At 41.5% G+C, this 16,113-nt stretch overlaps 1 protein-coding gene across 1 annotated transcript in view; it reads right to left on the bottom strand.

The window, feature by feature from the left end:
• grid2 (glutamate receptor, ionotropic, delta 2) overlaps positions 1–16,113 on the bottom strand; it is a 425,270-nt gene that overhangs the window by 16,788 nt on the left and 392,369 nt on the right. The window contains exon 14 of the mRNA XM_062385076.1: positions 13,555–13,721. Coding sequence (XP_062241060.1) covers positions 13,555–13,721 — 167 coding nt within the window. The remainder of the gene's footprint in view (positions 1–13,554; positions 13,722–16,113) is intronic.

The raw sequence follows: 16,113 nt of genomic DNA, 5'->3' as shown, positions 1-16,113 counted from the left end.
AGTGTGGGGGGCTGTTCTTATGTGCTGCAAAATCCTCATGTCACACAGGTTTTGTGAGGCACTTGAGGAGTGAATACAAGCCATGGTTTCATCCGCTTCAACGTATGTGAACACCTCCACGACAAAAGATGTTTACCGCTGACATTTGAAGGAGAACACAAGTAATTCATACGCATTTCCTTCTTTGAAGAGAGATAAAGGGCTGTCACCAGAATTTAACAGCGAATTATATCCTCTCTGTAAAACCCCTGATGATTTAAATAATAATACAATCTGCAGATCGAAGTTCTCATGTGATGTTCAAAGTGCAGAGCATCACTGAAGGCCAACTTCCCCCCCTAATTCTGCATAATCAAAAGGAAGCCAAACTAAACAACTGATTAAGAAAAAAGATGAACTCCCAAACTTGATCAAACAGATCAAAACATTAAAAACATTTCAAAAAGGAGACTTTGATCATAAGAATCATGAGGATGGGACTCAGCTGTATGTGTTCCTTAGAAGGAGGAACAGATTTGTGATTCAGGACAAAAGGCTTCTCTACATCATGCCTTATGCAGATCATCATCTTTTATTCTGCAGTAATTGGCCCAATCAGTGCTCTGCAAAGATACTTGAATCACACACACACACATAACCTCACATTACCTGACATTAATCTCAATGAGGTTAACCTGCATTTATCCTGGTTACAGCTTGAAAAAACAATACACACTGATCTGAATCTGATTATCTGCTGGAGAAGAGCAAAGAGACGTCCATCACGATAATTTTATTTGACACTTTTTTTTCGGAATATCCCAAATCTTCAGGTCTGGCTGAGTTTGGAAAGACAGTGCAAACCAGAAGTGAAGAGGGAGAAGTTTACATGCCACAGCACAGAGTTGTTTTAAATATGTCATACATCTAAACATATTGAGATAAAAAGAAAACAAGAGGCTGATGTGTCTCAAAGGTCACCTGTTCACGACGGGTCATTTGATGTGCAATTTTGTTTATTTTGCAAAGGAGGTTATGTTTTTGTCTGTATTTGTTGGCAGGATAACAGAGAAACTACTGAGAAGATTACTTGGTGGAAGGATGTGGTATGTGGGTCGGGGGAAGAACCCATTAAATTCTGGTGCAGATCCAGATCAGGGGGTGGATTGAGAACTTTATTTTATTTATATTTAACATTTCTATCAAACTCTCGGAGAATAATACATGGATCTTAAATACAAGCTGGAATAAGGCATGTTTAGGGGACTGATATCTATGAGTGTGGCTTCATACAGGGACTTTTGTTAATTGGTGCAGGTATTTGCTCTACTGAGTGCAATTCTAATTTCACTTGTTTTTTTTTTGCAGGATTACACAATAACTACACAATCAATTTGACGCAATGGAGCAGATTTTTCTTTTCTTTAACCCTCAAAATTTTTGTCAATTTCTCAGCGCATGTTAAGGAGACTGATATTTATGAGTTGGTGCAATTTGGTGAAGATCCACATCAAAATGTGGATTTAGTGAATTTAAATGTTGTTTCATGCGAGGACTGCTGGCCCCCTGGTGGAGGTGCCATTCTAGTTTTTGCTTTAAAAAGCCCCTTTTAAAAATACGAAGTATGTTCAGAATTATTAATTCCACACGTATATAATCTGTTATTGACATGCCTAAATGATTGTGTGTTGAGTGATGATCTCCTGCCTTTGTGGAAAAAAAAATTGAGCATGGCGATGTTAAACACACACAGCATTTACCACTGTGCTTAATTTATCTCTATCCCATGGCTGACAGGCAGGATGAAAGGCTACTGTTAGCTGTCTGACAAAAACACGGGTTGAGTCAAAGGTTTCCCACAGCACACCATCTGTCTAGGCCTCTAATTTGGCTGCTGCTGTCAAACCAAAGGAAAAAACGAACAAACAACAAAAAACGGAAACGTGTCTTCCCTTGGCAAATCACACCAATTCGCCCGTGCACATGTGTGTGCCAAACACACATCAACACAGATAGCAGTAAAGGTCTATACACCCACTTTCAAAACGCACTGCAATTCAACAATGACAAACTGCCATAATTAGAGCTAGGAGCCGCTAATTAAAGTGTGTATGTGTGTGTGTGTGTGTGTTTTGCATGGCCTTTACGTGAAAGATCCACTACATTACACAGAGTTTGATGGCGTTCATGATGAAGCACAGGCGAAGTTCTCTGACAACTCATTTATTTACCCCACAGCAGTGAGCTTTTCCCCACACAGTTATCCATAAGCACTTTTGCTGGCTTTAATTCCAGTCTAAATCAGTACAAGACTGAAGTGAAGTAGTGTGCAGCCAGTTCCGTTTCTTGCTTTATTTTTATTCTTTCCTTCGAGGGCTGTTAGAGGTTTTTCCTCCAGGGGTCATCAGTCAGCGCAACTCTGGCTTAAGTATAAGGAAATAGATCAATTTAATCACTAAGAATAGCATCTACCACACTCTATTTCATTGCGTTGCGAGGGTATATAGTACAAGTATTAGTGTTTTGTCCTGCACTTTATAATTCTGCAGTTGCTAAATCCTGCTAACAAATCCAGTTATCTCCGACTGTCTGTCTGTCCTTCGGTTATCTCAACAACCACTTATCTGATCGACTTCCAACTTAGCAGCCGGGAAGTCCAGCATCGACTGTGAAGTGTTTTACGTGAGCGGGTGTCAAGACCCCAACCCAGCACAATCACTTACGTCAATGAATATAGCTTTGTGAGTTCACCCATTACACCGATCAATTTGTTATCGTAACAACTGGTGCAGCGGCCATTTTAAATGTCCCTCTTTGGAACGGGCTGAGGTGATGCTGGTTGAAGTTTCTTTTGGAAACTGTAGGAATGACCCGCAGTTATTAAACTCAGTACGCAGGTCGACAACTTCACTTATGTTGATGAGTCCCAGCCGCCGCTGCTACAGTGCGTTGGTTGCCTTTTCACACAAGCTTTATTAAGACTGAACATATCACGTGTCCAAAACGCACCAAATTCAGCAGTGAAATTACGTGTGCCCTCAACAATACACATGCCCAGTCTGAAGCACACAACATAAACAGTTGTCTCGATATCTGTTCCTCAGACAGACAGACAGAGATTTCTGGAATTATTAGATTGATGCACTGCACCTTCAGGCACATTTAATGCATCATTGTTGACTACAATGCAAAAATAAATGTGACTGTTTCAGTGTCAACGTCCGTTGTATGTATGAGGGGAGTAAAGTGTGTTGAGGTGAAATTAAATTACAGAACATGGGTTAATTTGAGTGTGTATGTGTCTATAATGGCCTCCTTAAGTTAAACAGCTGTCCTGTGTGTGCATTAACAACGTGTGTGTGTGTTTTTGTGTGTGTGTGTGTTTCTCTTTGCAACAGTGTCTCAGAATATAGCGCGTATGCATGAGTGCATCGTTGTGCGTCTTCGAGTGTGTCTATGAAACAGCTGGTGTGCTGTGAGATGCATTATCACTGTGTGTGTGTGTAATGAGTTATCACCTTGCTTTAAGATCGTTGACTTTGACTGGGGAGCTCTATAATGACTTTAACACTCCCACTGGCTGTTAAAGCAAATGAGCAAGGGTTGCTAGTGTGGTGGAGGGGGGGGCAACTGCTGTGCACCTCTTTGTGTGTCTGTGTGTGCGTTTGTCTGTGTGCGACAGCGTGTGTGCTCTGTCTCTGCGTCCCTCTTTTCTCCGCAGTGGCTGCTACTGCATGGACTAGACGTTGCCATGGCAACTCGATGGCAGCAGCCTTGATGGTGGGATGATCACACGTTATTAGTTGATTCAAGCTGAAACAAAGAACAGCACAGTGACTTGGATGTGGGGCAGAGAGGGGGGGGGAGAACGCATTATGTTAATGTCTGTCCATACAAGTACAGACATGTACAAACTTGTGTGAGCGAATGCACAAACACGGTTTTACACAGCGAGGCTCAATCTCTGAAATAACTTGAAGTAAAAAAAAGACTAATGTTATAACGGTACACAGCTTTTCCTCATAAAGCCCATTTTCTTGTGTTGGACTTAAGCAATTATAAGCTTGTTTATGGCCCCTTCTTGATTAAAAGTCAAGTTTAGATATGAATTAACTGAAAAGGGTTTTGAGGAGGTCATTTGACTTAATTTGACACCAACATCTATTTGTACCCGCTTTAATGAGCAGCCCCTGATGTTGTAAATGATTTCCCTACTGGAGTGAGAAGGGACCGTTAAGAGATTTCACACAGTGTTGCTGCACCACCGCTGGGGTCTGGGGACTGTCGTTGTAACTCAAACAGATGATCTGACGATTTACACAGACTACAAAGTGAAAGCCTATTATTTCAGCACCTGGCAATCTGATATCTGAGTCATCGCTATTGATTAACTCCGCTATCAACCTCTGCCTCCTTTAAATGCTCTCTAACTCCATGTATTGTGTTGATTCTGCAGTCTAATCCATAAGGAGCCCATAAATGCACGTTATGTCCCATGCTGTTCTTTCCCCCCCAAGCGGCAGCTTTTACTTCGGTTGTAACCAGTTAAAATGCAGAGGAGTTTGGGTTAGATGATCAAGCATAATGTGAAACAGTTCCGTGAATTTCAGAGCAGGCCACATAGACCTTTTGACTGTTTCTAGGAGGAGGGTCGAGGCATAAGCCGCTCTTAGAGAGGCGCTGAAGTGAGAACGCATCCCAGTGAGAGCCTAACCACTCTCTCCGGCCAGCTCCCTAGTGATGATTCTGGAGAATATCAGAATCAGCAGGATTCACCGCAAGTGAACGGGTGTGTTGATGACATTTCTTGCATGCGACAGACAGAAAAAGAAAAGGAAAAAAAAGGTTGAAAATAAATCGGGATTTAAAAAGCAGTGCAATACAGACATAGGACAAGAGCGCCTGGGGTGGTGATGAGGACCAAAGCCTGTGTCGATTCGCTGCAATCAAAAACACGTGATCTCCACAGCGGAGTTAATATGTTTCGTCATGCATCTGCCTGCTGCGTCGTTCATGTGCAAAAGGCAAACTCCGGGGAAAAAGTCTGGACACAAACATCCTGCAGAGTTTGTGACTTTGTAGTGAGTCATCTGACCTCACTTCATTTTGAACACGTCCAAGTGAGACTTTTATTTCAACAGCAAAGGTGCTGGATGGTAACATTACACCTGTGTAAGTCTGAAAGGAGACTTGACACTTGAGTCACGTACACTTAGCGCCAGGTGTCAGACAGGGCCCTTGATCTTTTCTACAAATGTTCTTCTCCTGTCACCTCTAAGGAAAGCACAGTTTTGAGCTGGATACAGTGGAAAGTGGAAGTTCCTGTGAGGTGAAGGGGGGGGGGGGGTGACTTGGAGACAGAGGGTGGAGAGATGTGAGGGAGTTGGGGATAAGGGGAAAAGGAAGATTGAGTGAGAAAATGGGAAGGGAGAAAGGGAGAGGGTTGAATTTGGATGGATGGCTGACACAAAGAAATCACACAGAGTGCAGGTGAGTAAGTGGGAGAGACAGGGGCAGAAGAAGAAAGCTGAGTAAAGAGAGGAGAACAGACCGTGTGTGAGCTCAGTGAACAAAGGAATGTCAAATGAAATGAGCAGCGGAGTGAGGGACAGACACCAGCGTTATGCTAAAATGAGTTTGTTGCTCTGAGAGGGACGTCGGCTGACGGATCCTTAAATGAGAACAACACTGGGATGACACCTCAGTTACAAGCTTCACACAGAGCCGACAACATCTCCGGTCTCTGTCCGTCACACTGTTAACCTCCCAGGGGAACATAATGAAGAATAATGTTCTTATCATAAAGTCAAAACAAACAAAAAAAGTACATATATGGGCTTATAAACAAGTGGTTCCAGTTAAAATATGTCAGAATAGTTCAAAATGGCTTCGGAACTTTGTAACTAAAACAGTGGAGTGAGACAGACATCCGTTTTTTTGGGGTGAAACCTTGTGTGGCTGCTGGTGTTTTCTGAGCATCCATCATTTCAGTGGTTCTCTTCATCCCTTCGGCATAAGGCATAGACAAACAGCTTACATCTAGCTAAATCCTGGTCTTTGACATTTGGGCCTCTCCCCACTTCTTTCAGCTTGGCTGCCACAATTGCTTTTTGTTATGCAGGTGGTGTCCATCTTTGTCTTTGGTGGACCCGTTTCGGTTCTGTTCTGAGCAAACACACAATTAATTCTGGCTCTTAGTCTTGTTGCAAAGTTCTTCATTTGAGATCTTTTTGGGCAAGAATATGCCGCCTATTTTTCCTGAGTCATCCATTCACTTTTAAACTGTTCAACTGATGTTTCTTGAACATTAGAGCATGTCAACTTGTTCAGGTAATAACCCAAATCCCAAAAAGTATGAACATGAAATATGAGCATAAATTGTCTCCATTCTCTTAAAGGGGGAATTGGGAGGTTGACAGCTCGAGCAATGTACGTTTTTTTCTGGCTCGGCAAGAGTGACATCATGATTAGCGAGGAGAGTTGAAGTCCAGCATTCATGTCAGCAAATAACCTGCTGTCCTTAGACGCACGCTAACAGATTTACTAACATATCACATCCTCTTGTGTTTTTCCATTTGTGACCTGATTCAGAGAATGAACCAAAGCTGACAAAAGAAGTCGAAAGAACAGCGATGTCTGTGCTGCAGTCACAGACATCGCTCGTCCAAACCAGTTCACCACATTGACTGAGTCTACGTGAGCAGCAGAGACACTCCGCATCATTGACCCAGCGAAGGGCGCCAACTCCTGAATATTCTCTCAAGGTATTTCAATTAAAAAAAAAAGCTGATAGCAGCGCAGACTGAACCACACTGACCCACAGCCACACATCAATACCCCGGCGCCTGAAAAGTCTGCTTAGTCGACCGCAGACTCAGAGAGAAACATTATTCCAGCACTGGTGGTGCATTTTTGAATTTGAGTGGATTCAATATTGTGCCATGAGTATAAGGTGAGTGAAGCAGAGTAGTCTCTCCAGTGTCCTTCATAGCTACAGACTGATTGTCCTCACTGCACTGACTGTGACAGTACAACCTGGTTGGATATCGAAGAATATGCTGGATTTCTAAAGCTGGCTAATGGAGGGTGGACAGGATTTTAGCTGTCAGAGACATGTTGGACCAAATAACATACTGTTGAACAATTTGGGTATCCTGTTAGTTGCAACTATTACTGCAATGTTTGCAAGATTTGGCCTCACTTTTGGGGAGCTGTTATCTTTTGCCTGAACTGGAGAATGAGTGGTTGGCATCATTTATTTTGAGGAGTCCCAGCCCCCTTCTGCTGCCCTAGAACACTGTTTTAATTATTTATTGGGATTGAACGTTTTGCTCGTCCAAATAACATTACATTCCCCACTGGATTTTCCTCTTACCTGCAAAAACACACTTGCCGAAGCAGGAGTTAATGGGTTTAATGGTTTCTGATATTCTAATTAATTTATACAGTATACCTAGCCTTAATATACATAAATGCAGAGAATCCTTTCATTATAATAAGATTTAAAAAATGTTGCTTTATTCAGTAAAAGCTCTGAAACACTGACTGAGGTTTTTCAGAGCTGTTTTACGGTCTGAAGGCGACTTATCATCGCCGTGACGCTGACTGATTTCAAATTACGAATTTATACCCCATTACTTCTACAAGAAGAGCAAACTGCAAACAATGCCTGAGCTGTGTGAACTTTCGAACTCGACCCGTTTCCCCACACAGCCCGCAATTGTTGCGTTCCCCAGACATTAGAACCTGACATTCTCTTTTCTTTACTGGACAAATTACGGCGCAGTCAAGAGATGCGGAGAACTTGTGTATTCCACGCTCCATCTAGCACGGTGAAGTCAAGTGAAAAAGTAAACGCATGTCAAGAATCTTGTATTGCATAACTCTTGTCTGGGCCACGGAGTTTATTGTGTGCGCTGGCGCTTTTGTGCGACAAGAAGCTGGAAGATGTCACACAGAGCAAAGGTCACCACAGATAACAAACACAGCAGGAACATGGAAGCACCAGAGGGAAACCACGCTCTGTGTCCCTGTCCGAGACCATGAGAAGCACAAGAGGTTATTTACCCACAACTCTTTCGTCCCTTGTGTAAAGTTTGTGAAGCGAAATGATCAATCCAATTGTCACTCGCTCGGTCTAATGTCACGCGCTCTGTCGACAAAGTTTTCAATAAAGCATCATTAGACCTCAGTGTGTGGGTGAACTGGAACAGATTATGGAGCTGAACTATGATAAACAACACGCAGAAGTCACACAGTCATTAACCATCATTAAGACATGGAGAGCGCTAGAGAGAGACCGAGATCCAGGGAGAGAGAGACAGACGCCCCCCCATCATGAATTGTGAAAAATAAAGATTTAATGTATATACTAAGTGTGTGGGCTGAGTTTGAGCCTGATGGATTCGTGGAGAAGTGGCAACTTTAGAGCGCGGGAGCTTAGAAAAAGTTGGAGAGAGAGCGAGGGAGATTAAATTGACACTTGACATTAAATCAATTTGTTGTCAGCAGGAACAATGTCACTGTTGTAAAAACAGGTGAGTAGGAGGCAACGTACCCTCAAACTGCTCGATCTCTTTTGTGCTGCAGGGAATAATGTTCCATCCCCAAACAAATCTAAAGAGAGAAGGTTAATTCCTATTTACACTTATCACCTCTGCATTGATTCACCAAAATGACTTGAGAAAGGTGCTGTGGACTGAACAGCTGACATTGTTAATAAACCAGTGCAGAGGTGACACACTTTTCTTTTAGTGTTATAGTTAAACTACTCATGATACCGTTTCTCAGTGGAGGGCTTCAGAGCCGACATCTTCACTTCTTTAACAGGAACTTTGATCAAGCTAAATTTCGAGTTTTGAACCAGCCCCTGAAATTGTTGAATATTTGCATCTTTGCATTCAAATGACTCTTTTTACCTCTGCTATAAGTGTGTTTTGAATGGAGATCTGAATTTGGAGTTACAGGATGAAATATAAAAGTAAAATTCGATCGATATTCATTAGGAAAGAGAGAGTCAGATAGTGGGAGAGAGGGAAAGAAAAAATTAAGCCGAAAACAAAACTCAAGTCAATATGGCTCTAGGGCTCTTAAAATAAAAAGAGTAACTGGAGCTACAAGAGTTTTGTCAATGATGCATTTGAAGTCAGTGAGATTTCTCTCAGTTAAATGTGTTTTTTGCCACTGCAGCTCATCAGTAACACAACAATGTAAAAACGCTAAAGCAGCCCAGCTTTTGTTGTGCATTAAACCTCACATACTGTGCTACACAAAATGTAAAGAACGGTGGAGCAGTGGTCATCCTGTTCTCTCACAGCAAGAGGGTTTGAACACAAGGGCCTGTCTGGTACCTTGGCTTCTTTCAAAAGTCTAAAGACACGCAGGCAATAAGCAACTCTAATTTAAACATAGGTAAAAAAGGTTGTGTGATTCTATATGTCTGCTCTGTAGATGGGCTGACACATAACAGTGGCTTGACCCGGCCTCTCGCCAACAGAATTTACATGGTTAATTTAATTTTAAAATACAAGGCCCGCCTCTGTTGTGTCACAACCGCAAATCAACCCACAGTCTCTGGCGTGTGATGTGTCCCTGACTTCAACAATGAACTGTCGACGTCATTCGACCCCTCAAGCGATTCCGTATAGTGTCCACTGGGAAGGTCCCTATAGAAAAACACTGTGCCTTATTGGGCACTGACCGACAGTCGCCTGCAGCCTGGTAATAAATCAACAATATGAATCTATCCTTTTGCTAAATTGAATGTAATGAGTAGTGGGACCATAATCAAATCCATGTCACTGTTATTGTAGATCTGGAACTAGTGTGCCTAAATTTAAAAGTAGGATTTTTATGAAAGATAATCATAAATCTGATATATCAAACTAATGTGCATATAATTCATTTTTCTCTGCTATGCTTTCTCCTCCTGACAACTATCATCAACTATAAATTGTTTCTACATTAAAGATCAAGACAAGATTTAAATTTCATAGTCCAAACATATTACCACGCAACCAGGTACCTCATCACTCTTGCAATGTAAATGTAAATTGTTGCCATGTTCAATATGCACAATACAAAGTCTGGCCCACAGTTTATCTTCTTAGAGTGCAGCAACCAACAGATGTCCATGAGCTATGGATTAAATCTGAAACTTATTTTCACATCAACGCCTGCAGACACACAGACAAAAATAATATATGCCTGTCAGAGAGGGTTTCTTTTTTTTCAGGATCTTGCCCCTTCAGCACTTCAAAACAACTTGTCAATAGCTGTCAGTTTAAATTAGTGGACTAATCCTTTTGTGGGTTGTTTTTTGGACTCTGGTAAATCTGCACACTGTCTCCATCAATCACAGAATGGCAGCACCTAGGAGCATAAACACAGTCGCAGATTATTTGCTCTGCAGTAACAACAAATACACCGGGATCCACACGCTCCCAGACACAGACAGCAACACGGGCAGGAAGTGGAGCCACACTTGAACTCGGGCGAAGCATTCCTCACAAAACAAAGTGGTGGAAAACAATGAAAATGTTTCCGTCAGTGTATTTCCTACAGATACTGTCTTCCTCTTCTCTTTCTCGGCAAAGTGTCAAAGCAGATAAAATCCTTTTCATCTCTTTTTTTTTTTTACCACCGGGGACCTGCAGAGAGTAAATACGTCTCCATTATGTGGAACACACGTACACACCCAAACACAAATATGTAGTAAACACTAGTAAGATTCCATCTTCAATTACACCACACAATCTCTGTCTATACGGGAATCTTTACCCATTACTACTGTAATCTTACATGTTGTGTTTATTTTCTTTTATAAAATTCTATCAAACGAGGACATTCAATTTAGAGAAAGATCTCTTTTGTCAGAGGGACCTAAGATATTATGGATACAGGAACAATCTCAAGATGTGCATAAATAAATACAATCAAAGATCGCAAAATAAAGACATAGGTGAGTAAACCTTTAAAGACACTCAGTAGAATGAGTCTCTCTAACTTTGAGTTATGCTTCCAATTATGTAACGATAGTTAAGTGTTCATTTATCGAGCTTATGCACTGTTAAAGACGGTTTATATATATATATATTGTCTAGTTATTGAAAGAGAAAATTTACTTTAGATCATGAACCATGACTGTCATGACCATTTCCACATTTTGAAATCGAACCAAATTCCTATACTTTTGCACTGTGTGACACGTCAACCATTTGAGCTCTTGGGAGTTTCATGTTTTGCTGTGGTGAGGACTAGGTGCATGGTGGAGTTGGTTACACAAGATGAAGTTGTCAACCTAAATGAGAGTTGGAATATTAATTCTATGAAGACAGAGAGCAGATGGGGACTTAATATCGATCCTTGTGGGACACATTTCTAAATGCTAAACAAAGCTCAATTTGAAAATGACATCTGCCGGGAAGATGTGAAAACCAGCTGGAACCAGGATTATCTCAACCTATAGAAATCATATCCAAAGCCTCACAGGGATTTTGATAAACAAGCAGGTGATGGCTGCTTATATAATTCATCCCAAAGGCTCCAGAGGTTTTAGTCCAGCTTTTGCCCCGACCAACCTGCATTGCTTTAGGAATCCCCTTGTACTGCATGAGCTTAATACAATACAGTAATACAGCACTGATGAGAATAAATAATCCTCAACTTATTTCTGAAGTTACTGTGTCACGTGTAGAGATCATAACGCTCAGGCTTGTGAACTAGTTCCACCCGATTTCCCCTCAGTATGTTTAAAAGGTGCTGCCACAGCTTTCTGGACTTTTTTTCAGGCTCTGGATAATTTAATAACCCCAACTTTCTTTTTTGCTATTACCAAAGTAAAAATATGTTTGCCTCAAAATTCCTCTTTACCGCAGATTTGTATAAGCAAGACTAGTGGAGCTGCAATCAACAATTTAATTAAAGTCGATAATGTGCCGCTGAAATGCAGTGGTGGTTGGTCGAGTTATTGTAAAGAGAAAAATACGAATAATCTAGTCAATTATTAGGTTATTTCAAGCAAATGGAGGTGGACCAATAAACAAAGAACTTAATGGAAAGATGCATCAACAAAGTCGCAGGACGTGCTATGACCAGACCGACTGCAAATCAGCAAGCAGAAGGAAACATTTCTTTCCATAGTGTCAAGGCACGGACTGCTAATACAATTCCTGCTCAACCTCCACTCGCTGCCTCATCGCTTTTATTCATCTGAATAATACAGAATTACAGGATGAAAAAGAAAAAAAAAGAAAAGCAAAGACAAACAAAACAATTACAACTCTGTTTTTATTATTTCTCCTGATAATTTCTCTGTTTATCACTGTGGGAACCAGGGGGACCAGTGTGAGCAAAGTGTTTCAAACTGTCTTCCCGAGAGTGTGACTTTGCCCCTGAAATAATAGCAGGGAATTTGAAACATGGCCTGTCGATTAATTGCTTGTTTATTTCACTAACAGCCTTGATAGGCAATATTCTGGAGCCTGACGCTTCATCGGATATATAAACACGCCTAGTCACTGACAGACTAACCAAAGCTCACGCATGTGTTTCCATCTCTTGCCACACACAAACACACATAAAATCAAAACAACACAAACTATTTAACATGATATAACTTAGTGCAGCTTAATGAGGGATGGAGACGTTTTTGTTTTCCCTCTTCTTGGAATGATCTCATGCTTGATCACGAACAAACCCAGCGTGAGTCTCTACAGGGCCGCAGGCAATCCTGACGTGGCCTTCACAGACACTCTTCACCTCATGTGACTGAGCCCGCAATCTAGTGCTGGGGTTTACATCACAGTGGGGCATTAAAAATAAATGCAAACAAACTTACAAACAACGTGCGCTCACAGAAATACTGCACAGGCAGTTCAGCCGCTGAGAAGATGATTGATGAACCCTGTGTGGAGTCTGCACAGATCACTGAGCCCCCTTGAGCCACACGTGACCATATGGATAGGAGACGAATTAATTAATACGCTCAGTTATTGTCTTGTTCCGTGAACTACTTTGATACAACATAACCTCGACTCTGTGCTACAGCTACAAGATAAACAGCTGGGATCACTGTGGGTGCGTCTACACTGTCAACTCTTCTTATATGTGAGAGTGAGTTGTCACACTTGCTTAACCTCATCTTGAACCAGTGGTTCACGCTGGGGTTAAAGCAGCCTCCCTCCACCCAGGTTGTGAAAGTGCCCCTCGCCTCTTTCCTCTGGAAGATGTATGTACAATTGGATCCACTATTTACTCTGCGTCCGACCTGGAGAGGGGCCAACTCTACGGGATTGGCCATTTTTTTTATTTGGCTGAAATAAATTTGGAGAAGTCATGAAAAAAAACTCACACGACCTCTGGAGAAGTCGCGTACACACAAATGCAATTCTTCTCCGACTCTCCACAAATGCAGAGAATATCTCACAACCTCAAGCTGAGGACAATATGACTGGGATAAACAGTGTGGAACAAAAGTGACATCTCCATCATCGTGCATGAGAAACGTGCGTTACATAACAAGTAGAACGCAGTCAAGGATGATCGCTGACTGTTGTTTACTTTTACGACTCGTACCTCTGGGAGAAGATGTCCCGGTAGGGGCTGCCGTGCTGCATGGCGATACCGTAGCCACGGTCTGGTGCGCTGCTCTTGACGGTGTAGAAGGAGCAATCCTCGTCATTGTTAGCGACGTACTCCAGCACGGCTGCGTCCCACACGAAGCCGAACCGCCCATACTTCACCTGGGAGAGAAGAAAAAAGACATTTACCCACAGTTAACAATATTCAGAGAGGTGTCAGGTTATGCAAGATCTACTTAAGAATTCATTTTGTCTTTTAGTCTCACAAAAACCAGTGTAAAATAAAAATAAAAACACAAAAGGCATCGTTGGCATCTTTGCCTGTTGAGGACACACTTTCTTTGAACTGTCTATTTACATCTACCTGTTTTTTTAACCCTCTTTCATTCATCCATTCAGTTATCCAACCAACACACAGACATTTCACAATATCGTGTGGTTTAACTAGTGAAGTCTTTGTCAACTCAGCATTTTCCCTTTCCTCCTTGACTTTACATGTACAAGCATCAATGGCTTTTTGCCTCCTCTCTATTTCTCCCTGTGTGTTTATGTGTTGGACACGTTCTTTCTAGTCTCTCTTTGTCTTGCATGTTTGATCAAACCGTAGGTAGGTGTAAAGTTTGTGTTTGCAGCTTGTGATTGAGAAGAGACTGAGGGTCAAAGTGGGAATCACAGTTTGTTTTATAGACGTTTAGGAGCGTGTTGTTAACACAGCTTCTCATTATCGTTCAATACATTTATATTTCACAGGAAAATGAAATGTGGAGAATAAACAGGCTGGCTGTGATATTCACATCCTGACACCTCTGAGCTGACAACTCACTCTCACACGCACATGCACGCACACACACACACACACACACATTTTTTTTCTTTCTTCTAACACATTATTTTGGACATGGTGTGTCAGTAACTTTAATGGAGCTTTATGAAATTTTCAGACTCGGTCTTCGCTGTGTCTTTGCGTGTGTGTGCTGTGTCACCTCAGCTGGCTCATGTGTGATAACTAACATATGAGAAGCGACTAGAAACTCTGATTGGGTAATTTCACAGTCGGCAGTCCTCTAAAGTGTGTATGTGTGATTTTTGGGGTTTGTGTACGTGTATTCCTTTAGTGTGTGTGTGTGTGTGTGTGTGTGTGTGTGTGTGTGTGTGTGTGTGGAGTAATTCAATGCAGGGCATCAGAAGAGCTCATTCTGCTCTTTACATCCTTAAAAAGAGTGAGAATAACGCTTTACTGCTTTGAAGAATAATTTTATGGCTTTTCATTATTGCTTTTGATTTGGAAAGATTATGGGCTTTGTAGTACAGGAATTAGTAAGAAATCTGTTTCAGTTGCTCACAATTGAACATTAAAGACACGTTTTTTCGCTCACTACACTTGGGTGAAAGGGGCAGAAAAGGATTATTATGCATAGTATGTGTGCCGTGACCTCTGATGCCAGCTACACTGAAAACACATTCAAGGCTTTGGTAATCTTGGAACATCGTCATAACCCTTTAGCATGTGAAGTGTCTGACTTCTAAGTATAAAAGTTTGCACTGTGAAACAGGGCAAAAATATATTTTGGGTCAAGGCTTCACTCCTGAGATCAACAGAGAATTACAGTTATCGATATTATCAATATCGTCAATATCATAAACATCTTCCGTCGAGTCTGACTTGCACAGCCCTTGCAAAAGCTTAGAGATATATCTTAGTTACATACACATGAAGACGTTAAAACCTTTCCTGCAACATTTAGACATTCTTAGAGTGTATATAAAGATGCACGACTCATTTCCACTTCCTCCTATCATCCTAAAATGAAGCCAAAATATCCCTACTTTAATGTTGTTGACTGAATGTTGTTGTTCCTACAATAACAAAGTCTAACAGGAACAAAACTCTCAACTCATAAAACTCTAGTATCTACAGTGTAAATCAGGGTTTTGGATCCTTCTGCACATGGTGTCTAATGAAATAAAGCTCAGTGGAAATGTTCCAGTTTTTACATCAAAATAAAACCTCTTGTGTGTGATGTTTTCATGAGATCAAAATGGCCTAAACAGTAAACTCATAATTATAGCGACGCCAATGTAGGGAGCAATCCCATAAACGGAACTATCCCTTCAATGAAAAAGATGCTGGAGCCTGTGAAGGGAAACACTCTCGCCTGCAGCAGCCGGTGAACAGGGAGTGCTATTAAAGCATCAGTTTAATATCGTCTCAAATTAGCTTGAAAGGAAATTATGATTGGAGGGTTAACATCGCAGCGACGTGCCGAAGGACGGATTTCTCCTGTTGCTGTGCTCCCTCTAAAAATGTGATTTTGATTATTTAAGAGGCTCACACACAGAGAGATTCACAACTTTCTAACTGCCGGGAACTGTCTGTTCCAGACAGGTCTGTGAAAGCCTTTATTATTCTCTTTATCTGCCCACGACTCAGAGCATGTCAACTGCACTAGTTCTTTGTTTTTGCCTTTTCTACTTTGTCGTTTTCAAACTATAACAATTACTAACACTTTGCAACCATCTGACGCTCACAGCTCTCATTTCTGACGTCTATAGG

The sequence above is a fragment of the Platichthys flesus genome, chromosome 3 (genome assembly GCF_949316205.1).
Source record: "Platichthys flesus chromosome 3, fPlaFle2.1, whole genome shotgun sequence".
In the NCBI taxonomy this organism is placed as follows: Eukaryota; Metazoa; Chordata; class Actinopteri; order Pleuronectiformes; family Pleuronectidae; genus Platichthys; species Platichthys flesus.
This window is presented reverse-complemented; position numbering and strand designations above follow the sequence as displayed.